We start from the raw sequence: 25,731 nt of genomic DNA on the forward strand, positions 1-25,731 counted from the left end.
CGATCCCACAGAGCAGGATCAGACATTTTCCTAGACTTGCTCAACCTGCGCAACATCTCCTGTGACCCTGTACTGTGTTCACCTGCCCAGCGCCTGATGTCAGGACAGACCCATGCCACATTACCTGTGGCAAAACAGACACTAATACCGCAAGTTTGCGCACTGTAATTCATCACCAAAATTACTAAAACCTCCAGTTATCACAATGGACCATTAATCATTTCGAGGCGGGACACTTCTTCAGACTAAAGGGTGTGGTAAATAATGATAGTGGCCTATTGATATCACACCTAAGGAATAATGTGATGTCTGAGGAAGGGTGTCGACCCAAAACATCACCCATTCCTTCTCTCCAGGGATGCTGGCTGTCCTGTTGAGTTACTCCAGCTTTTTGTGTCTATCTGTTGAAGGATTGGCATGATACAGACATCACTATATCAGCCAGGCACCACAGTCGATATAATCTCTGAACTGCGCTGTATGGGCAATGGATCATGACAACCCACGATCCTGGAGAAACTCAGTGGGTGCAGCAGCATCTATGGAGCGAAGGAAATAGGCAACGTTTCGGGCCGAAACGTTGCCTATTTCCTTCGCTCCATAGATGCTGCTGCACCCGCTGCGTTTCTCCAGCACTTTTGTCTACCTTCGATTTTCAGCATCTGCAGTTCCTTCTTAAACAACCCAGGATCCTTGCAACTGTTTTCAAGGATTGTTGGGTATGAAGTTCGTATTTTTTTTTCCTTCCAATAATGAAAGTTACACTGGGAAAATATCTCTAAATTTTAACTGTATCAGATGGGAATTATTTTGTTTGGGAAGTGATGTCAAAGTTATGTGGTGTCTGCAGGATGCAGGCCAAGTGCTTTGTTTGGCAGGCGAACCAGCTCTTTGTTTATACCTTGTCAAGGATTAATTGGCAATGTAAACCTGATGGAGGTGTTGATTGCTATTTAATTCCAGTTAGTACCATGATAGTTCATGCTGATTTTGATTGGCAGCCAAAATGTTGCACTGATGGCATGGTATCTTTTTATAATTCATTGTGAAGACGGTTTAAAAATAGAAAGCCCGTCAGCTAAGATTCTTCCCTAATTTTTCATTGGTTCATTGTATAAATTGGGAGCCTAATGACAGATTGAATGGTACTAATTTCTCAGGTAAAATTTCATGATGAACTGGTTAAAAATTATTGAACAGAATCTTGGAACCATCCTTGCTTTGAATTAGAAAATATAAATTAAATTGCTTCCCGCATCCTCAAAGGCTTGCTGGTGGGGTGACTTTGTACGATAAATTATCCCAAGTACAGATGGATGAGAGAAGGTTCAGGGGAGAGTTAATGGGCTAATCAAGAGACAATAGGCCGGTGAGAAATATTTCATAGAAGGGAATTAATGAGATTGGTTGGAGAGCTGGACTTAATGGGCTTAATGGGCCGAATAGCCTCATGCACGATGGCACTCAGGGTGGCATGGTGGCGTAGCGCCAGAGACACGGGTTTGATCCCGACTACAGGTGCTGTCTATACGTAGTTTGTACGTTCTCCCCGCGACCTGCGTGTGTTTTTTTCTAGATCTTCGGTATACAGAGACGTACAGGTATGTAGGTAAATTGGCTTGGTAAATGTAAAAAGCGTGTGTAGGATAATGTTAATGTGCGGGGATCGCTGGCCGGTGCAGACTCGATGGGCCGAAGGGCCTGTTTCTCTAAACTAAACTAAACAAAAATAAAACTAAACAATGTCAAAATGAAATATGACATGAAAATAATATTTGTTGAACTTTATTTGCTAAGATTTTTTTTTGCTTTTATGATTTTAGATCACACTAAATATAAATTGATACATTTTTGTATGACATGCAGCAGTGAGATGCTTCCTGACAGTGGGAAAAGATTTGCTAAGAAGAACAATTATACTAACAGAGCTAATTTTGTATTCTTGGGGCATGCTCAGGTGCTTTAGAGACTGTGATTTAAAGCATTTAACATTACAATGAAACCTCACGTATTTTCTTTTATCCTAATCTATTTCTAAAGTTCAAATTATATTAGGCACAGGCCTGCCTATTAGCAGAACAACAGCCTCCTGTTGTAATGCTTGGGCAGCAATAGGCAAGGATACCTCTGAATTCTTCAGAATATTTTCCCAAATAGTCAGAGCCAGAATAAAGAGGGAGATAATAATGTAGACATTCTCTAACTCTTAAAGAGATAAAGTCATAGTCATAGTGATACAGCCTGGAAACAGGCCTTTCAACCCAACTTGCCCACATCGGCCAACATGTCACAGCTGCACTAGTTCCACCTACCCACGTTTGGTCCATATCCCTCCAAACCTGTTTTATCTATGTACCTCGTCTAACTGTTTCTTAAATGTCGGGATAGTCCCTGCCTCAACTATCTCCTCTGGCAGCTTGTTCCATGCACCCCCCACCCTTTGTGTGAAAAATTCACCCCTCAGATTCCTATTAAATCTTTTCCCCTTCACCTTAAACCTATGTCCTCTTGTCCTCGATTCACCTACTCTGCCCGACCAATTCCTCTCATGATTTAATACACCTCTATAAGATCACCCCTCGTCCTCCTGCGCTCCAAGACTTAGACTTAGATCCTTTATTTGTCATTCAGACCTTTCGGTCTGAACAAAATGTCATTGCCTGCAGCCATACATGTAATAATAAACAGCAAAACACACAATAAACACAAATTAACATCCATGCTGGGAATAGAGTCCCAGCATACAACCTCTCCCTCAGACCCTCCAGTCCTGGCAACATCCTTGTAAATATTTTCTGTACCCTTTCCAGCTTGACAACATCTTTCCTATAACATGGTGCCCAGAACTGAACACAATGGTTGCTCCATTATTCTTCATTTGTTGGTCACCATCCAACCAATTTTACAAAGTCCCGACAATGCCCAAATGCTTCCACAGTTCTTTCTATCTAACTTGATGCTGCGATTCTTTACTTTGGACTGTTTCTGGTCTCCAATGTTTTTGTTTTAAAGTCGTCACAAATGTCACATTCCCAGTGCTCCTTATCTCATTAGACCATGGCGCTCAAATACCCTCTGCAATGTTCCAGGTCTCCTAGGGATACACTTCAATGTAGAGACAGATACAGCTGGATACCAAAATACATACCTTCATTTCAGGGCCAACCCTGATGGTAAAACGTCATGATTCCACATATTATTACTTGACAAAAGCCACCTTGGTCTTCGGAGTAATCTGCCTTATTTTATACTGTGTGATATCTGTTACAAGTAGAAGCTAGAAGGAGATGGAAGACTCTTTTTTCTAAAGTGCAAGTGAAAATTCTATTTTTCAGTGTGTTTTATCTATTATCCCAAAAGGATTCCTTGATTCTTTCACATTACCGTTGAGAGACAAAATCATGAAACGAGTGTTAGAATCTTATTATTTTCTGCATTATTGTGGATCTTCAACTCTTGAACAATGTTGTGAGCAACATGCAGGCTTCACAGTATTCATTAGCTGAGTGAATGAATTCATTAACCCAGCTGATGACTGCTGTGAAGTCTGCAATTACTTGTTGCCAGTATCATACGTTAATAATTCAGTGGTTCCTATAAGAAACTAGACACCTTTATTTGAACTAACACCAAATTTGATTCACTTCCATTTCTGTCCCTCAGGTGCAGAAGACACAACCGCTTCAGTCAGATGTACCATCAGCATCATCAGTCACATACGTTTCTAAATATGCGTGTCAGAGGAAATCAACTCTCGACAACAAAAACAAGATTTTTACGGTAAAGGTCATCAAAGATGTTTTTGTCTAATTTCTGACATTGGCATCTATTAGCAAGTTGAGTAAAAAAAAGAGTTTCTTTGTTATCTTATTGGAGGACTGGTGGTAAATAAGTTGCAGATTCCACTGTAAATAGGCAATGACTGATGACTGCTCCACACACCTCAAAAAGAATTTAGCAGTCAAAGCCGAGGCTTTACAAATATGTACCACATTCCTTTTCACAAAAGTGAGAAAACGCACACCTCCAGATTCAGGGACAGTTTCTTCCCAGCTGTTATCCCACCACAACCAGAGAACAGTCGTGAACTACTATCTCTGGTAATTGTCTCCTTACACTGTTGTACTTGTGTATGGCTGATTGTACTCATGCATGCTATGATGTGACTGGATAGCGCACAAAGTTATTCACGGTATCTCTGAACGCATGTCAAAAATATAAACCAATATCATTACAAACCCACTGACTCACATGGCTATCTGGACTACACGTCTTCCCACCCTGCCCCCTGTAAAGACTCCATCCCCTACTCCCAATTCCTCCGCCTACGCCGCATCTGTTCCCAGGATGAGACATTCCATACCAGGGCATCGGAAATGTCCTCGTTCTTCAGGGAACGGGGATTCCCCTCCGCCACCATAGATGAGGCTCACACCAGGGTCTCATCCATACCCCGTAACACTGCTCTCTCTCCCCATCCCCGCACTCGCAACAAGGGCAGAGTCCCTCTGGTCCTCACCTTTCGCCCCACCAGCCGGCAAATACAACACATAATCCTCCGCCATTTCCGCCACCTCCAACGTGACCCCACCACTCGCCACATCTTCCCATCTCCCCCCATGTCTGCCTTCCGCAAAGACCGCTCCCTCCGCAACTCCCTCGTCAATTCTTCCCTTCCCTCCCGCACCACCCTCTCCCCAGGCACTTTCCGTTGCAACCGCAAGAAATGCAACACCTGTCCCTTCACCTCCTCCCTCGACTCCATTCAAGGACCCAAGCAGTCGTTCCAGGTGCGACAAAGGTTCACCTGTATCTCCTCCAACCTCATCTACTGCATCCGCTGCTCTAGATGTCAGCTGATTTACATCGGGGAGACTAAGCGTAGGTTGGGCGATCGTTTCGCCGAACACCTCCGCTCAGTCCGCAATAACCTACCTGAACTCCTGGTGGCTCAGCACTTCAACTCCCCCTCCCATTCCCAATCCGACCTCTCTGTCCTGGGTCTCCTCCATTGCCAGAGTGAGCAACAGCGGAAATTGGAGGAACAGCACCTCATATTCCGTCTGGGGACCTTGCGTCCGGTTGGCATTAACATTGAATTCTCCCAATTTTGCTAGCCCTTGCTGTCTCTTCCCCTTCCTTAACCCTCCAACTGTCTCCTCCCACCCTCCCATCCGCCCGCCCTCGGGCTCCTCCTCCTCCTCCCCTTTTCCTTCCTTCTTCCCCCCCCCACCACCCATCAGTCTGAAGAAGGGTTTCGGCCCGAAACGTCGCCTATTTCCTTCGCTCCATAGATGCTGCTGCACCCGCTGAGTTTCCCCAGCAATTTTGTGTACCTTTAGTACAAAGAATGGCCTATTTTAGTGACTGAAGTGCATTTTGTGGGTGATACAAACTCTTGCCACAATGTGCCAGAAGGGTGGGTTGGAATGTTGTCGATTGTATTCTTTGTCAAAGTGGACTGCTTTGTCCTGAATGGTGACACAAGAGACAGCAGATGCTGGAACCCTGAGCAAAAACGGTGTTGATCCTCATGAGCATTGCTTGAGTTGAACTCATGGTGGAAAGGCTTAAGGGTGAGGAGTGGTGAGTCTTTTGCTCCAGGATACCCCGCCTTTGACTTGTGTTTGTGGCTGGTCCAGTTGAGTTTCTGTTCGAGGTGAGCCCCAGGATGTTAGTGGTGCAGTACTCGGTGATGGTAATATTTAGCAATGTCAAGCATTGATGATTAGACTCTCTCTTCTCGGATCTGGTCATTCTCAGTTACCTTTGTGGTGCAGATGTTATGTGCCACATGTGCAGCTCGGAGACACAGCGGTAGAGTTGCTGCCTTACAGCGCTTGCAGCGCCGGAGACCCGGGTTCGATCTCGACTCCGGGTGCAGTCTGTACAGAATTTGTACGTTCTCCCCATGACAGCGTGGGTTTTCTCCGAGATCTTCAGTTTCCTCCCACACTCCAAAGACGTACAAGTTTGTAGGGTAATTGGCTTGGTATAAGTGTAAATTGTCCCTAGTGTGTGTAGGCTAGTGTTAACGTACGGGGAACGCTGGTCGGTGCAGACTCGGTGGCCTGTTTCCGTGCTGTATCTCTAAACTAAACAGCAGGTTAGGTTTTCGTGCACGCAGTCATAGACTTGCTGGATTATAATGGAAGGAAGATAATTGATTAAACTGATGGAGGTAGTCAGCCCAATGCACTGCCCTGAGAATGTCGTGGGCTGGGATGATTACCTCTAAAAAACATCATCACTGTCATTTTGTTTTATGCATGGTATTTTGGCAACATGTTCAGCACAGACATCGTGGGCCGAAGGGCCTGTTCCGGTGCTGTACTGTTCTATGTCCTCTGTTCTAAGTTAGGACCAAAAATTGGCACTTCCATTTAGGACAAAGACCAATGTTGGAATCGTTGAAAGTTGAACATCACAATATAAATATGCAAACCAGAGGCCACAAAAAGAAGCAGTTAGACAGGTACATGGATAGGGCAGGTTTGGATGAATATGGACCAAATGCTGGCAGGCGGGACTAGAGTAGCTGGGACGTGTTGACCAGTGTGGGCAAGTTGGGCCGAAGGGCCTGTTTCCCCACTGTATCACTCTATGACTCTTTGACTCTAACTAAGGACAAGGACTGGACAGGATTTACTTTTACATTGAATAGAGTCATAGAGCGATACAATGTGGAAATAGGCCCTTCGGCCCAACTTGCCCACACCGGCCAACATATCCCAGCTACACTAATCCCCCCTGCCTGCTCTTGGTCCATATCCCTCCAATCCTGTCCTATACATGTACCTGCCTAACTGTTTCTTAAACGTTGGGATAGTCCCTGCCTCAAATACCTCATCTGGCAGCTTGTACTATACACCCACCAAAAGTTACCCCTCAGTTTCCTATTAAATTATTTCCCCTTCACCTTGAACCTATGTCCTCTGGTCCTCGATTCCCCTACTCCGGGCAAGAGATAAATGAATACATAAAAACAAATGGGAAGCAGAATTAAAGATTCAAATAACAGAAGAAGAATGGTATCAAATGCGTGGAACACAATGTTCATCCACAAGCTCACTAGTATGGAGAGAATTTTGCTGGAAGAATCTATCTCGCTTTTTTATAACACCCAAAATAAAAAGCAGACAACTTGCTGTCCAACAACACTGTTGGAGGCTGTGTGGGAGTACGGAGGCAGACCAATCGCAGATTTTCTGGAACTGTGTAAAGATAAGGCCATACTGGGAAAATGTTAATGTAGCAATGTTACAAAATTTTGAGATTTTAAAAATTAAGTCTGCAATTTATCCCATCAGATAAAGCATAAAAATAAGTTTAATTTGACACCTAATTCACTTTCATATCTCAAGTATTTAAAAAGTTATGGCCATTTTCATACTCGGAAATGAGCATCTTGTTCCCTATTGATTTTCTATGGACATAACAAAAAAGCTGTGACCGTGAACAGTCAAAAGCCCATAACTTTCTTAAAAATTAAGAGAACTGAATGAAATTTTCAGTTATCATAGATTGAAGTATTCTGAAACAAATATAAAATAATCTTACTTGGATGACCTGAAATTAAAGCATATAATTAGTTAACCTAATTGTAGCTAATTTCAGACTTCAATTACTAGATCTAAACATCTATCCATTTCTTAATAAATGATTAACATTTTTAAATAGCCTAAATGTCCAAATAATATTCACAAATAATTCACAATAAAACATGATTTTAAAATCTCATTTACATTAATTTATAGACCAAATGGAAGGAATTTAGTGTTCAATTGCTGTAAATAAATGCCCATTTAAATCAGCTTTCGAGTGGGATCCTGTGAACGCGCTGGTTTAGAACGTTCACATTGCGGTAGATTTGTGCCCCCAAATGCCGAGAAAAATACTGCGGGATATAATGGGCCCAAAATGAGCTACTCGCAATATTAAACTTTGTATAAAGGGATCTTTAGAAGCCCTTTTTAATGTAAAAATATACAGCTTTCCTTCAGTTGTCTGCTTTATGAGACCCTGCGGTTGCTGGTGGTCGCGGGTTTAGAGATTGATTTTTAAACTATTATAACTATTATTCAAGGCCTTTAAAACTAATAATAGCTTTTGCGACGGGGTCTTTCAGCGATTTTTCGTTAATATTTTACAAGGCTGAACATCTTCGATTGGAACAGCCTAGAGAAAATCGCGTTTTAAACCCGCCCCCTCTAAACGGCGCCAAAATCGCGCACACCCGCAGCGACAGATTTTCAGCGATGCTTCAGGTAGGCTTTGCAACATACCTAGTTAATGCAGCTGTAAAAAATATCTTGGGTTATAAAATCCCAAATACCTGCCCTGTGATGTAACTGGGGCGTATTAAAGATATTGTAAAAATAGAAGATACATATTTGATTAAAGTTTTGCTTGCAGCAAGTAAGAAGGCCATTACCAGGCAGTGGCTTAATGAAAAAAGTCCAAAACAGGAACAGTGGTTAGAAATTGTGCGAGACATCTTTAATATGGAGAAATTGACATATTCCTTGAGAGTCAAGGAAAATTCATTTGAGAAGTTCTGGGAAAAATGGACCATTTATTTGAGCCATGACACCAATTAGATAAATGCCGAGCTAGATATGGAAAGATTGCGTTATATAGAACTAGATGGTATGTTTGTATGAATATTGAATTATCTCCAGATAACTAATCAATGTAATGTTTTTTCTTTTTTTAATTTGGTAAGTGAACCACATGGTCTTATTCCAATTTTTTTATTTATTTACTTCTTTTTTTTTCCCCCTATCTACTTATTTTTTAAATTTTGATTGGTGTTTTTCTTTGTTTTATTTATGGTGATGGTGTTGCACTGTTTTGTATATATCTCTTAAAAATCAATTAAAATTTAAGTGAAAAAAAAAAAAATGAATACATTTAACTTTTTGTGCTCAGCTCACCAATGCTTTAGTGTCCCAGTGTCCCAGAGGACAACAAGGACCAGGCTTGCACCCAACTAGTTCTGGAGTGCAGAAATAAGCTTCAGCAACTGTGGGGATCTCAGAAGGAAGCTGAGATGGATCAACAATTCGACACATCTGACTGAAGGCTTCAGCTTTGCCTCCAGCACTCACATGCTGAGATTCAATATTGGCGATGATGGGGATATTCAGGGAGCCACCCCTCCTGTTAGCATCTTGATTGCTGCTACCTTTCACACTTGATGTGGCAGGAATGCAGACATCCATTGATTGTGATACCTCTTAGGTCTATCTGTTACATCCTGCTTTGATTTTGACCAATCGTGTTATCCTGCATTGCAATTGCACCAGGTTGGCACCTCATATTCCAATGTACAGTGTCTACATGTGTTTGGCACTGTTCCCTTATGCATTTCGACTCTCCTCATTCAACAAGGAGTGATCCTCTGTTGCGATAATAATGTTTGAGTGTTATGCCAGGTTGAGGCTAGAGTTCATGTTGGTGTCCAGCTCTGCTTCCACCAATGGTCCAGAGCATCTGTTTTAATTGAGTCTATCGCATTCATTGCTATTCTACTGCTGCATAACATGATGGAAGATGTCCTTGCTATGAGGGTTCATAACGTCAAATGTGATAGGAGCATTATTAGGACATTCAGACCATCAAGTCTACTTTGCCATTCAATCATGGCTGTTCTATCTCTCCCTCCGAACCCCATTCTCCTGCCTTCTCCCCATAACCCCTGTCACCTGCACTAATCAAGAATCTATCTATCTCTGCCTTAAAAATATCCATTGACTTGGCCTCCACAGCCTTCTGTGGCAATAGATTCCACAGATTCACCACCCTCTGACTAAAGGTGGATATTTGTGTCCAAAAATAAAATATTCTACCAGTTTCGTTTTTTAGTTTAGTTTATTATTGTCACCTGCACCAAAATACAGTGAAAAGCTTGTTTGCCTGCTATCCAGTCAAAAGCAAAGACAATCCATGAGTACCATCAAGCTGGTCTCAATATCTAATTGAAAGAGTGGTGAAGGCCATGTTTGTTAAGAGGTTTGTGAAGTGTAGGTCGTTCTTTTATGACATTAATCAGCCCTTGGAGCTGATTAGATGCAAGCTTGATATCATTTGGAGCTTCCTGGTCTTTTAATCTCACAGAGTTGAACATTCTTTCAAAGGCATGAGGAACCCCTACCAGTACTGTCTGGAGACATCATCAATTATTCATTGGCTGGTTGATTCTCCTGGTCCCTGCTGTGATCCTACCCATTATGAGTACTATTCCATCTGTGAAAATGTTCTGTTATATTCAGTGAGCGTTCAGGATGCTGCTGAGGTTTTTTTTTTAGGTGGCCTAAAGCTTGAAGCAAGTGGTATGAAAGAGGAAGATTGAAGCACGCTGAGAGACTCGTCAATGATGTCTTCAACCCTGCCAGTGACTGAGCAATGGGCCTTTCAGGAATGATCTGGACGGTGCCCTCCATGGCAATTGAAACAAAAACGTCGCATCTTTCCCTGCAATGGTTCTTGTTGTCTCCGGTGTTGAGATGTGAGCACAAGGCTCCAATATTGCTGAATGCATGCAGCTTGAGGCTAAGTTGAAAGCAAGAATAGTAGATGCGATTCTTCATTGATTAATGTTGTTGCGCTGCATGAATTAAGCGCTGAGAGAGGGCAGTGGTGCAGTTTGTGGACGATCACATTTGTAAATGCAAGAGGAAAATATTTTTTTATAGGAATCTGAGGGGTATCTTTTTCACACAAAGGGTGGTGGGTGTATGGAACAAGCTGCCAGAGGAGGTAATTGAGGCAGGGACTATCCCAACATTTAAGAAATAGTTAGACAGTTACATGGATAGGACATGTTTGGAGGGATATGGACCAAATGCTGGCAGGTGGGACTAGTGTAACTGGCATATGTTAGCCGGTGTGGGCAAGTTGGGCTGAAGGGCATGTTTCCAAACTGTATCACTATGACTCTATGACTAATTGGCCCTGACTGCACCGTGTGAGATTGTTAAATCTCTGTTGCTCAGTACACTAACATTGACCTCTGTTACTTCTCCTTGCCATATGTTTTTGATGGCTAAATTATTTAATTCTCACTGTCTCCAAGATCTATTCCAGTCCTTCCACAATTGTTCTTGTGAACACCCCCCCCCCCATCCCCACCCTTCTCCCACACACAACAATTTCTTAAATTGAGACCCCCCATTTTTGTTTCTCAAGAGTTGCACTGATTCTCCCCAAGATGATTGCTCTGAATCCCAGGCCATCCATAGAAACACAGAAACATAGAAATTAGGTGCAGGAGTAGGCCGTTCAGCCTGTCGTCACCGAGTGGCATCGCGTACGGCAGCCTCGCCAGCAGTGCATTTGTCATTTCACCCTTTTTGTTATTTTTAGTCTGTTTAAAAGTATGTTTTTGGAGGTTTCTGTCTTTTTATCTGGGGTAGGTGGGGGGGGGGGGGAAACCGTTTCTCAGTCCCTTCCTGGTCAAGGATGCGTCTTTTTTCTGAATCACATCTTCGCCCCCACCCCCCTCGCGGCCTACCATCTGGATTGGTGGGGCCTTTCCTGCTGGTGCCCAGCCAGAGCTTCAGCGGCAGCGCAACACTGAAGTACCATCGCGGATCCCTTACCGGGGATCGCAATTTTCAGGCTCCGGAGTGTTGAGCCTGCGGCTTTAACATCGTGGAGCTGTGGTTTGCGAAGCTTCTAGCCGCGGCCGGTGCTGACTCTAACATCGTGGCGTCCTGGGAACTTTTGTTGGGGATCACCAATGTTGAATCTCCGCCCAGCTCGGCCTATGCATTTTGGAAGCCAAAATCGGAAACTCCAAGCCGCTGAGAGTGTTCTCCCATTCCGACGTCGGAGTTCCAATCGTCCCGGCGTGAGGGCCTGAACATCGGGCCGCCGTAGCGGTGACTGTAGAGGGTTCAAAGGCCCCGACTCCAGGTGAACAATGAGGAAGATGACTGAACTTTGTTGCCTTCCCTCACAGTGGGAAACGTTGATTCCGCTGTGTGGGGATGTTCATGTTAAATCCTATCGTGTATTGTGTTCTTTTTATTCTTGTGGCTGTATGGTAACTGAAATCTCACTGCACCAATTGGTGCATGATAATAAATGTAACTTGAACTTTTGAGCCAGCACCGTCGTTCAATATGATCATGGATGATCAGCCAAAATCAGTACACCGTTATTGCTTTCTCCCCATCTGCCCTTGATTCCGTTAGCCCTAAGAGCTATATCTAACTCCCTCTTGAGTACTGGGAAAGGAAGAATACTGCTGTCATTATTAGTGACACTAATGAAGATTTATTGTGCTGGGATGTGATTCATCTCTTTGGATTTATGTGCGGGAAGGAACTGCAGATGCTAGTTTAAACTGAAGATAGACACAAAAAGTTGGAGTAACTCAGCGGGTCAGACAGCATCTCTGGAGAAAAGGAGTAGGTAATGTTTCAGGTCGAGCTCCATCTTCAGACAACCCTTGAATGATAGTTATGTTGGAGCAACATGCAGCTATAGAATAGATGGGTCACAGGAACTGTAAAATGTATTCCACTTCCATGCAAAAAACAACAATACTGCAATAGACAATAGACAATAGGTGCAGGAGTAGGCCATTCTGCCCTTCGAGCCAGCACCGCCATTCAATGTGATCATGGCTGATCATCCCCAATCAGTACCCCGTTACTGCCTTCTCCCCATATCCCCTGACTCCGCTATCTTTAAGAGCCCTATCTAGCTCTCTCTTGAAAGCATCCAGAGAACCTGCCTCCACCGCCCTCTGAGGCAGAGAATTCCACAGACTCACCACTCTCTGCGAGAAAAAGTGTTTCCTCGTCTCCATTCTAAATAGCTTCTCCTTATTCTTAAACTGTGGCCCCTGATTCTGGACTCCCCCAACATCGGGAACATGTTTCCTGCCTCTAGCGTGTCCAAGCCCTTAACAATCTTATACATTTCAATGAGATATCCTCTCATCCTTCTAAATTCCAGAGTGTACAAGCCCAGCCGCTCTATTCTCTCAGCATATGACAGTCCTGCCATCCCGGGAATTAACCTTGTAAACCTACGCTGCACTCCCTCAATAGCAGGAATGTCCTTCCTCAAATTAGGGGACCAAAACTGCACACAATACTCCAGGTGTGGTCTCACTAGGGCTCTGTACAACTGCAGAAGGACCACTTTGCTCCTATATTTGATTCCTCTTGTTATAAAGGCCAACATGCCATTCGCTTTCTTCACTGCCTGCTGTACCTGCATGCTTACTTTCATAGACTGATGTACAAGGACCCCCAGATCCCGTTGTACTTCCCCTTTTCCCAACTTGACGCCATTTAGATAATAATCTGCAGATGATAGAAATCTGAAATAAAGTTTACAAAAATATCTGGATATGCACAACAGACCAGGCAGCATATGAAACTGTCAATCTTCTTCTTCTTGCCAATGAAACATAAACCAAAGGAATAGTTAGATCTCAAGAATCAATACTCACAACTTCCAAAGAGTGAATACTTCACATTAATAACCTTCAAATTAATGATCTCCCGATTAATGATCATCAGGAAGCCATGCCTTATTTTACGTTCAATGCAAAACTTCCTGTCATTGTATTTTTGAAAATGTTCTACATATATAATTGAATTAACCATCAGCAACATAAGCAATTAATGTCATGAATATATTACCTTACCAAGTGCAAGGTGCAATTTCTTTTTACACTCATTGTGTGTCATGATCATGGTGACGATGTCATACTACTTTCTCTGTGGTTCTCTCTTTATTCTGTGTAATCATCAAGCCAGTTACATTTCAATAGACCTTAGCGCCATTTACAAGAGCCAAAGGGGTTTGCTGTAATGTTCTCCAGTTTAAAACATGCAGTATATATTGATTCAAAAATCAGCTGTCTTTGCTTAACTGGAGGGCAGCTGCTTAGAAGTAGAATTCTATACATGGATGTCCCCAAATCCCAGGTATAGTAAACTAAAGAAGAACTGCATAGGATAAATGTAATTTATAAATTAGTGTTCATCTTTACAAAATATTCTTCAAGCAGCATAACATGAAATAAAGTCAGAAAACACTGGGAATACTTGGGTCAAGCAGCATCTATGGAGGGAGCAACAAGCTGCCAGAGGAGGTAGTTGAGGCTGGGACCATCCCAACGTTTGTGAAACGGTTGGACAGGTACATGGATAGCGCAGGTTTGGAGGGATATGGGCCAAATACAGGTGGGTGGGACTAGTGTAGCTGGGACATGTTGTGGGCAAGTTAGGCTGAAGGGCCTGTTTCCATACTGTATTACTAGAAACCGTTGGTAATGCTTTTAGGTTGCAGAGAAAACAAACTCTTGATCCTGATTAATTAAGGGATATGAGCCAGGACTTGCACAATCAACAGGCACCGTAGTCAAGTCAAGTCAATTTTATTTCTATAGCACATTTAAAAACAACTCTCGTCGACCAAAGTGCTTTACATCAGTGCAGGTACTAACATGCTACATACAATGGTACATAGATCTAACAATACATACATAAATACATACATACACCGCTCCCTCAGAGGACCTCAAGAAACGCTTGTGAGTAGAAATAAGTTTTAAGTCTAGACTTAAAAGAGTTGATGGAGGGGGCAGTTCTGATGAGAAGAGGGATGCTGTTCCACAGTCTAGGTGCTGCAACCGCAAAAGAGCGGTCGCCCCTGAGCTTATGCCTGGACCGCGGGATGTTCAGTAACCCTAAGTCGGCCGCCCTGAGGGACCTGGAGGTAGAACGATGGGCTAGAAGATTTTTGATGTAGGTGGGGGCAAGCCCATTAAGGGCTTTGTATACATAAAGGAGGAGCTTGAAATTTATTCTGAACCGCACTGGGAGCCAGTGGAGAGAGGTCAGAATCGGGGTGATGAGGTCCCTTTTCGGGTGCCCGTCAGAAGTCTCGCTGCGGCGTTTTGGACCAATTGCAGGAGGAACAGGGAAGATTGGCTGATGCCAGTGTAAAGGCAGTTGCAGTAATCAAGACGGGAGGAGATAAATACGTGGATCATCTTTTCAAGGTCGTCAAATTGGAGGAATGGTTTTATTTTAGCTATCGTGCGAAGCTGGAAGAAGCTAGATTTTACCACGGCAATGACTTGTTTGTCAAACTTCAGTGTGGGGTCAAATATCACGCCAAGGTTTTTGACGTGAGGTTTGAGTAAGGCGGTTAGGCTTCTAAGGCTGCCTGCTACCATTTTGATGGAGTCAGAGGGGCCGAGAAGGATGACCTCAAACTTGCCCTCATTTAGTTGGAGGAAGCTCTGGGCCATCCAACACTTTATATCCTCGAGGCAGTGCATAAGGATGAGTCGATTTGATCAGTGGTTGGGTTTCAGGGGAGATAGAGTTGTGTATTGTCTGCATAGCAGTGGAAGGAAATGCCATGCCTTTGAATGTCTTGGCCTAAGTGGAGCATATACAGGGAGAAGAGAATGGGGCCTAGGATGGAGCCTTGTGGAACCCCACAGCAAAGGCTAGCTGGGAGGAGAACGAGTTGCCTATGTTTGTAGAGAAACTCCTATCTTTGAGGAAGGAGACGAACCAGCTCAGGCAGTTCCATCAATACCAACCCTGTACCGGAGACAGTCAATTAGGATGGTGTGGTCGACTGTATCAAATGCTGCGCTGAGGTCGAGAAGGAGCAGGATTGCAAAGTCGCCGGAGTCAATGGTGAGAAGTAGATCGTTATGTACCTTGAACAAGTCAGACTCTGTGCTGTGATAGGCCCTGAAATCTGATTGGAAATTTTCCAGGATGGTATTTTGGTGTAGGTAAGGCATTAGTTGATTAAGAATTAGTTGATTTAGAAGGTGGTTGTTTATTAAAATGTTTTATTAATGCCCCTGTCCCACTTAGGAAACCTGAACGGAAACCACTGGAGACTTTGCACCCCACCAAAGGTTTCCGTGCGGTTCCCGGAGGTTGCAGGTGGTTGCCAGAGGTTGCAGGTAAACCTCCGGGAACCTCTGGGAACCGCACGGAAACCTTGGGTGGGGCGCAAAGTCACCAGAGGTTTCCGTTCAGGTTTCCTAAGTGGGACAGGGGCATAAGGCTACATACCTTGGTGTTTCTCATTTTCTAGTAGTGCAACTGAGAGCTAAGGGACTGATTGATGGAAAAGGTATTAATGGGACAGTAGATGGAGTGTGTGACAGGCAACCCCAGGCCCCAGAATCAAAGCCCTCTTGTAATTACTGACCCCATCCCTATGATCAGTGTTCCTTTATTGATGACAGGTATCATTAATTCAGTTGTACCCCCACTGCAATCATCACTGACATTCCTCAGAGTTCACAACCCTGATATCGCGGACATGTCTCCGTTCTCTTACACCCTCCATGATCACTGGGTCACTGACACTGCCGTGTAACCAATTTCCTTTGTGATCACAGATCCCTCCCTCACTGCTCAGCTGTCATCATTGAACCCTGTGATCACTGAAATGCTATTGTCCCTTAAACACCATCCCAAATACTCTTCCTGGACTCTTCGCTCATTCACCAATAAGGGCACCCACTGCATTAATTTGCCATTAACCTCTGTCCAGCTGCAATCGCCCTTTGTCCTGACAAACTTCACTGTGTCTCCACTCCAATCCTCTTGCAAAGCGCAGGGTGTCCTTCAGATCTCAGCTGCAGCCTCTTCTAGAGTAATCTTCCCTCTTCAACAGAAGACTCAGACACTCCAACATCCTGGTTTTGGGATGAAAAACTTCCCAAATAAGATACAAATTCCTGACCCATTTCCCAACTTGGAAATCCCTTCATAGTAAAGCCTTGGGACACGGTTTTCCATGATGGATTTCAATCAATCACAAATCACCACCTTTGCAGTGGCTCCCTGTCCTCTCTCATATCGTCCCTCCCAGCATACGCAGAAGGTAGAGGATGTTTAATCGAGATGGTGCTCCATCGAGCTTCTCACCCTGACCTTCAAATCCATGCTGACTTGAACGATCTGCCCAACATGCACTTGAAGTCCTGCAAACCCGTCTGGTCGTCCGTTAAATCCCCGGAAGAATTTGACTCCAAGACTGAGTGGCACGGAGCCTGGAAAGATGCGAACACCAACAACGGAGAGGTTATCACAGACCCCAGAGTGAAACCACCGGGATTTGACCTCCATCGCAAGCAATGGCTAACCCTGAACAGAATCCGCACCCTCCATGCAAGAACAGCCCATCACGATGACAGCTTGTGACTGTGGACATCCAGACCAGACCATCCCACACATCATGAATGACTGCTCACTGAGGCTTTTCCCTGGTGGCATCAAAGCCATCCACCCAGTAACTGATGCTGTCCTGGCCTGGATGTCTACCCTTGACCTGTCCTGTTAAGTTACTCCAGCATTTTGTGTCTATCTTTGGTGTAAACCAGCATTTGTAGTTCATTTCCTACACATCAAATTTGTTTTGCTGTGCAAGTTTTGTTATTTTGCTGCATTTTGCTATTCTTTATTTTGGCCAAAAGATAAATGAAGACTGTTTACAATGACACCTTGCACATAATTGTACAATGGCCTGTAGTATACCTCCACACCTCCCTACTGACTTCACAGGGACCCCTCCTGCGAACCACTTCCTTCCCCATTCCTTGCGTTTTAAAAGGAAGGACCTAAAAGAAAAGTGCAGAACAGAATCAAACGTTGGCATCAGCAGCTACTGATACAGTTATCATTTCCTGCAGCTGAAAGCAATTCCTTGGTCCTGGAACCTTCAATGCATTTGCAAGGATTCGGAAGAAAGTTCACCTATTAAATGGCCACGCCACACCTTTGCTCTCAGGTTTCCTTATGCTGTGCTATAAAATGGAGTGTCAGAGGGGTCAGATTCAGCAGAATTCAGCAGAAACTTTTGCGGCAATAGAGTGGTTAAAATGTGGAACTTATTACCAAAGGAAATAGTTGAGGCAGGAAGCACACAGATGTTTGAAGAGGAAGCTGGATAAACCGATGAGAGAGAAAGGCTACGTTGACTTGGTTAGAATGAAGTTTGGAAGGAGATTTAAGGGCCTGTCCAACTTTCCCGAGTTATTCACGAATTCTCCCAAGTTTTCAAACTCGCAGAATGTTCGTAACAAGTCCGTAGGAGGCCGTGGATATATTGTAGCGGCTCGTTATGCCAGCCGTAGGTACACGCGGCTATTTGTTTACTCGTGGACATTTTTCAACATGCTGAAAAAAACCCGACTTACCTGATGCCCCGAGTACCTACGGCTGGCATAACGAGTTGCTACGATATATCCACGGCCCCCTACGGCCCCTTATGGACTCGTTACTAACATTCTGCGAGTTTGAAAACATCGCACCTCCAATTTCTGAATCCTCTCCACATTTAGTAAATAAACTATGCCTTTATTCCTTCTACCAAAATGCATGACCATACACTTTGCTGTACTGTATTCCATCTGCCACTTCTATGCCCACTCTCCTAACCTGTCCAAGTCCTTCTGCAGAGTCCCTGCTTCCTCAACACAATTATCTCCTCCACCTGTCTTCGTATGATCTGCAAACTTGGCCACAAAGCCATCAATTCCATCATCCTGATTATTAACATATAACGTGAAAAGTAGAGGACCCAACACCGACACCCTGCAGAACATCACGTCACAGGGGAGCCAACAGAAAAAGCTCTCTTTGTTCTCACTTTTTTTGCCTTCTGCTCGTCAGCCAATCTTCTATCCATGCTAGTACCTTGGCTGTAATACTGTGGGCTCCTATCTTGTCCTGCTATCTCATGTGCAGCATCTTATCAAAAGCCTACTCTGGACTCATTGGGTTTGTTTTAGTTCTTCCTGACTCGTGGGAGTTCTCAGTATATTTGTATGAATCTTATTTGACTTCTACGAGCCAGTTAGTGTCTCCCTCTGTCATAACACTCATTACGGATCTGGGGTAGTTTTTGAGTTGACATTGTATTGTTGATTTATAAAATAATTTGTTGGAGCAACAACGAATTGGATTGCATCTGTTGGGGGGAAAGGAATGAATGGCGTTTCAGGTGGACACCCTGCATCAAGTCTTCTTGATACTGGCTATTTTCCCTTTCCACACTTAGGCCTGATGCAGGGCCTCGACCCGAAACATCGACAATCCAAGTGAAAGGTACTGATTGTGGATGATCAGCCATGATCACATTGAATAGTGGCGCTGGCTCGAAGGGCCGAATGGCCTACTCGTGCACCTATTTTCTTTGTTTCTATGTTTCTATGCTTGGATAGAGTGAATATAGAGAGGATGTTTCCACTACTGGGAGAGTCTAGGACCAGAATATATAGCCTCAGAATAAAAGGACCTTTAGGAAGGAGATGAGGTGGAATTTCTTTAGTCAAAGGGTGGTGAATCTGTGGAATTCATTGCATCAGAAGGCTGTGGAGGCCAAGTCAGTGGATATTTTTAAGGCTGAGATAGATAGATTCTGGATTAGCACAGGTGTCAGAGGTTCTGAGGAGAAGGCAGGAAGAATGGGGTTGAGAGGAAGAGATAGATCAGCCATGATTGAATGGTGTAGACTTGATGGGCTGAATGGCCTAATTCTGCTCCTATCACTTATGATCAATTCCTTTTTCTCCACAGGCGTTGATCGATCCACTGAGTTCCCCTCGCAGTTTATGCTTTGTTCTTGTTCCCAGCATCAGTAGTCTCTTGTGTCTCAGATCCTTGACTGCATGCCATTGAATGGCATTAGACACTATGAGGAAGCCTGTGACTGAAAACATTACAACTTAACTGGCAAAGATTCCTAAGAAATTATCAACCATCAGAAAAGAGAAGGACATTTTTTTTATTGTTAGTCTGGACTATTTATATAGGTTAAGGCTGAGAATAAACAAAGGAAATTAAGGCCATGTGTGGCTGAAGCGTCCGAAACAAAGCATTATATAAAGGAGCATTTATAGAGACTATTACAATGCTCAACACTCAGGTGCTGGTGTGAGTGTTTCACACTGATTTTAATGGGCACTATGCAAGCTTGGTGATGTAAAAGCACCACTGGCAATGAGGATTGAATAGGTACTGTAAAATCCATCCACCAGACAACATCTACCCCTGAGAATTTACTTTTCGAAAATATTTTTGAACAAGCGATTTCATTTTGGACACAGCTGGAGTTGTGACCTCAAAAATCCAAGAACCCAGCTGTGTGAGTTTTATAACAATGAGGCAGAATTGAAAAATAAATGTCTGCTTAATAGTCTGCACCTGCTGTTAGATCAGACGTTTCTTGCTATTCTTTAATTTAATGTCGCTCATCATGTCAGGTGTTGTTCGATAGCAGCGGAAACAATATTATTGAAATAAGCAGAATGTCAAAATGTTAGTCATTATGCTTAAAACAGTCACCAGCCTTTGGGAGGTCTATTTTCCATGATTTGCCTGTGACCTATTCTATCAGTGATGTTATATAAAATTACATGCACTTTTGTTTCAATCAATTCCTGCTTTGTTTTATACTCTGAAAATAAATAAGTGATGAAAGCTTTCGTAACTACAGGATGAAAAACATTTTCAATTCTGTGGAAAGAAAGTACTGCAGATTAACATAATCTGGGCACCATGTCTGTGATTGTATCATACTGCGATTGACATGAGGACATCATTGTTAAATCCATCTCTCTATAACATTATCCAAAAAATAGGAAGTCCGTCAAGACTATTTGAACCAAGCCTACACCTTCTCTGCCTCCGTCTACGCTGAGGCCTAATGGCGGAGCTGGCGACCTCGGGACTCTGGAGGCAGCTGACAGGACTCGCCCTGAGCTCCCGTGAGGGTGGCCCAGCCCGGGGCTGGAACTGCGCTCTCGTGAGAGCGGCCTGGCGAGGGGCTGAGAGACTTTCCCGTGAGGGGCTGTGGCCCGTCGGAGTGGCCCAGCCCGAGGATGGAACGGCACTCTCGTCGGAGTGGCCCAGCCCGAAGGTGGAACGGCACTCCCGTCGGAGTGGCCCAGCCCGAGGGAGAACGGCACTCCCGTCGGAGTGGCCCAGCCCGAGGGAGAACGGCACTCCCGTCGGAGTGGCCCAGCCCGAGGGAGAACGGCACTCCCGTCGGAGTGGCCCAGCCCGAGGGAGGAACGGTACTCACGTGAGGGCGATCCGGCTCGGGGCTGGAACGGTGCTCCGGTGGCTGGGACGGCGTTCTGAGGCGGTGACCTGAGTCCGGGGTTGAGCCGCGGGCCAGCGGCTGCGTGTGCTGGACTGGAGGGCGGCAGCTTCGACCACCCCGGGCCGCGGTGTTTGAACCGGCCCGTTTGCGGGGTTCAGTGAGCCGCGGGACTGTTTGTACCATCGCCCGGTGGGGAATCGCCTCAGCGCAGAGGGAGAAGAGGAGGGAAGAGACAGTAACCCTAAGATTTTTGCCTCCACCACAGTGAGGAAGTGCTTGGAGGATACACTGTGGTGGTGTTAATTTGTGTTTATTGTTGTTTATTATTGTATGATTGTATGTATGACTGCAGGCACGAAATTTCGTTCAGACCGTAAGGTCTGAATGACAATAAAGGTATTCAATTCAATTCAATTCAATTACTATCTTTGACTTTAAAAAAAATCTTATTTCTTTTCACATGGAATAAGTTGTAGATTATATTTCCAGAGCAACTGCATTAGTTGCTTGGTTGCTCGGGTGGCATGGTGACGCAGCGGTAGAGTTGCTGCCTTACAGGGCCAGGGACCCGGGTTCGATCCTGACTATGGGTGCTGTCTGTACGGAGTTTATACGTTCTCCCCACGACCTGCGTGGGTTTTCTCCAGGTGCTCCACTTTCCTCCCACACTCCAAAGACGTACAGGCTTGTAATTGGCTTCGGTGAAGATTATCAACTGTCCCTAGTGTGTGTAGGATAGTGTTAATGTGCGGGGATCGCTGGTCAGCGTGGACTGGATAGGCTGAAGGGCCTGTTTCCGCCCTATATCTCTAAACTAAACTGAAAACTAAATTTTTAAACATGACAAATTTAACATATTGTCCAAATAGCTAGAGATACACAAAACCATCGCAAATAACCAGACCTGCACATGGCGCTTGTTGAAATAAAATAGTGATGCTGCTTAAATTAGAAATAAATATATATTTGATCCAAATTTTACTATAGCAGAAAAATTATAAACATTTAAAATTTATAAGCTTGGTTGAAATTCAGATTTAAGAGGCACTGGCGACTGAATGGGAATGTGGCATACACCAGCCAGAAAATCATGATGTGATCCATGGACAATCATTGCAATGTGAAAGCATTGCCAAGTGTTTGCTTCCTGTTCTCTTATAAGTTACTGCATGTAGCCAGAACTAGCTACAACATTCATCAGATATCGACAGTACAGAAACAAAGAGTAGGGATTAACGGGTCCCTTTCAGAATGGCAGGCAGTGACTGGTGAGGTACCACAAGGCTTGGTGCTGGGACCGCAGCTATTTGCAATATATATTAATGATTTAGATGAAGGGATTACAAGTAACATTAGCAAATTTGCAGATGACACAAAGCTGGGTGGCAGTGTGAACTGTGAGGAGGATGCTATGAGAATGCAGGGTGACTTGGACAGGTTGGGTGAGTGGGCAGATACATGGCAGATGCAGTTTAATGTGGATAAATGTGAGGTTATCCACTTTGGTAGCAAAAACAGGAAGGAAGATTATTATCTAAATGGTGTCAAGTTGGGAAAAGGGGAAGTACAATGGGATCTGGGGGTCCTTGTTCATCAGTCAATGAAAGTAAGCATGCAGGTACAGCAGGTAGTGAAGAAAGCGAATGGCATGTTGGCCTTCATAACAAGAGGAGTTGAGTATAGGAGCAAAGAGGTCCTTCTGCAGTTGTACAGGGCCCTAGTGAGACCACACCTGGAGTGTTGTGTGCAGTTTTGATCTCCAAATTTGAGGAAGGACATTCTTGCTATTGAGGGAGTGCAGCGTAGGTTCACAAGGTTAATTCCCTGGATGGTGGGACTGTCTATGCTGAGAGAATGGAGCGGCTGGGCTTGTGTACTCTGGAATTTAGAAGGATGGGAGGTGATCTTATTGAAACATATAAGATTATTAATGATTTGGACTCGCTAGAAGCAGTAAACATGTTCCCAATGCTGGGGGAGTCCAGAACCAGGGGGCCACAGTTTAAGAATTAGGGGTAAGCCATTTAGAACGGAGATGAGGAAACACTTTTTGAGTCTGTGGGATTCTCTGCCTCAGAGGGCGGTGGAGGCCGGTTCTCTGGATACTTTCAAGAGAGAGCTAGATAGGGCTCTTAAAGATAGTGGAGTTAGGGGATATGGGAAGAAGGCAGGAACGGGGTACTGATTGGAAGAGAGTTGTGAGTCTGTGGGATTCTCTGCCTCAGAGGGCAGTGGAAGCCGGTTCTCTGGATACTTTCAAGAGAGAGCTAGATAGGGCGCTTGAAGATAGCGGAGTTAGGGGATATGGGGAGAAGGCAGGAACGGGGTACTGATTGTGGATGATCAGCCATGATCACATTGAATGGCGGTGCTGGCTTGAAGGGCCAAATGGCCTACTCCTGCATCTATTGTCTATTGTCTATTGCTTCACTAGGGTGCCCGAGCTTTAGACTAGTTCAGTTTAGTTTATTGTCACGTGTACCGAGGTGCAGTGAAAAGCTTTTGTTGCGTGCTAACAAGTCAGCAGAAAGACAATACATGATTACAATCGAACCATTTACAGTGTACAGATACATGATAAGGGAATAACGTTTAGTACAAGGTAACCAAGAACTAAATATCACTAAGGACTGACAACCACCATGTGAAATTTAAGTGTGACAGTTTAAGGAGAGAATGGATTGTGACTATGGTAATTGTGGTCATGTGTATTGACCAGTTTAACCTATTCAAGAATGGCATAAGGTGGGACAGACCAAACTCCATGGTGTTCTGACATTGCTCTGAGAGTCTTGTGGAGGACGTACTGAATGGGAGAGATATTAACCTTCAATCACACCGAAAAAATATTGCATGAGGAATGTGTACAAAAACCTGGGACAGATTACTTTACATTGTTTTGTTTAGTTTCATTTAGAAATACAGCACAGAAGCAGGCCCTTCGGCCCACCAGGTCTGCGCCGACCAGCGATGCCCACACATCCTTCACACACAATTTATACATTTACCAAATAACCTACAAAAACTACACGTCTTTGGAGTGTGGGAGGAAACTGAAGATCTCGGAGAAAACCCAGGCAGGTCACGGGGGGAGAACGTACAAACTCCATACCGACAGCATCCGTAGTCGGGATCGAACACGGGTCTCTGGCGCTACAAGTGCTGTAAGGCAGCAACTCTACCGCTGCTCCACCGTGCCGCCGTATGTGTGTGTCATCAATGCAATGTCCAGTCTGGTTAACAAATGAACATAGAAACATAGAAACATAGAAATTAGGTGCAGGAGTAGGCCATTCGGCCCTTCGAGCCTGCACCGCCATTCAATATGATCATGGCTGATCATCCAACTCAGTATCCCTTACCTGCCTTCTCTCCATACCCTCTGATCCCCTTAGCCACAAGGGCCATATCTAACTCCCTCTTAAATATAGCCAATGAACTGGCCTCGACTACCCTCTATGGCAGAGAGTTCCAGAGATTCACCACTCTCTGTGTGACAAAAGTTCTTCTCATCTCGGTTTTAAAGGATTTCCCCCTTATCATTAAGCTGTGACCCCTTGTCCTGGACTTCCCCAACATCGGGAGCAATCTTCCTGCATCTAGCCTGTCCAACCCCTTAAGAATTTTATACGTTTCTATAAGATCCCCTCTCAATCTCCTAAATTCTAGAGAGTATAAACCAAGTCTATCCAGTCTTTCTTCATAAGACAGTCCTGACATCCCAGGAATCAGTCTGGTGAACCTTCTCTGCACTCCCTCTAGGGCAATAATGTCCTTCCTCAGATTTGGAGACCAAAATTGTACGCAATACTCCAGGTGTGGTCTCACCAAGATCCTGTACAACTGCAGTAGAACCTCCCTGCTCCTATACTGAAATCCTTTTGCTATGAAAGCTAACATACCATTCGCTTTCTTCACTGCCTGCTGCACCTGCATGCCTACTTTCAATGACTGGTGTACCATGATACCCAGGTCTCGCTGCATCTCCCCTTTTCCTAGTCGGCCACCATTTAGATAATAGTCTGCTTTCCTGTTTTTGCCACCAAAATGGATAACCTCACATTTATCCAAATTATACTGCATCTGCCAAACATTTGCCCACTCACCCAGCCTATCCAAGTCACCTTGCAGTCTCCTAGCATCCACAGCTAACACTGCCCCCCAGCTTAGTGTCATCCGCAAACTTGGAGATATTGCCTTCAATTCCCTCATCCAGATCATTAATATATATTGTAAATAGCTGGGGTCCCAGCACTGAGCCTTGCGGTACCCCACTAGTCACTGCCCGCCATTGTGAAAAGGACCCGTTTACTCCTACTCTTTGCTTCCTGTTTGCCAGTCAGTTCTCTATCCACATCAATACTGAACCCCCAATGCCGTGTGCTTTAAGTTTGTATACTAATCTCTTATGTGGGACCTTGTCAAAAGCCTTCTGGAAGTCCAGATACAACACATCCACTGGTTCTCCCCTATCCACGGTCCCGCGGTCCCCTGCTATTTCCGGCAGATTATTTATGTCTTCCTTAGTGAAGACGGAACCAAAGTAGTTATTTAATTGGTCCACCATATCCTTGTTCCCCATGATCAACTCACCTGTTTCTGACTGCAAGGGAC

At 44.3% G+C, this 25,731-nt stretch overlaps 1 protein-coding gene across 1 annotated transcript in view; it reads left to right on the plus strand.

Moving 5' to 3' along the window:
* Positions 1–25,731, plus strand: part of dntt (DNA nucleotidylexotransferase) — a 367,455-nt gene that overhangs the window by 53,848 nt on the left and 287,876 nt on the right. Inside the window, exon 3 of the mRNA XM_033033629.1 lies at positions 3,664–3,780. Within this exon, the coding sequence (XP_032889520.1) occupies positions 3,664–3,780 (117 nt within the window). The remainder of the gene's footprint in view (positions 1–3,663; positions 3,781–25,731) is intronic.

This window comes from Amblyraja radiata, chromosome 15 (genome assembly GCF_010909765.2).
Source record: "Amblyraja radiata isolate CabotCenter1 chromosome 15, sAmbRad1.1.pri, whole genome shotgun sequence".
NCBI lineage: Eukaryota > Metazoa > Chordata > Chondrichthyes > Rajiformes > Rajidae > Amblyraja > Amblyraja radiata.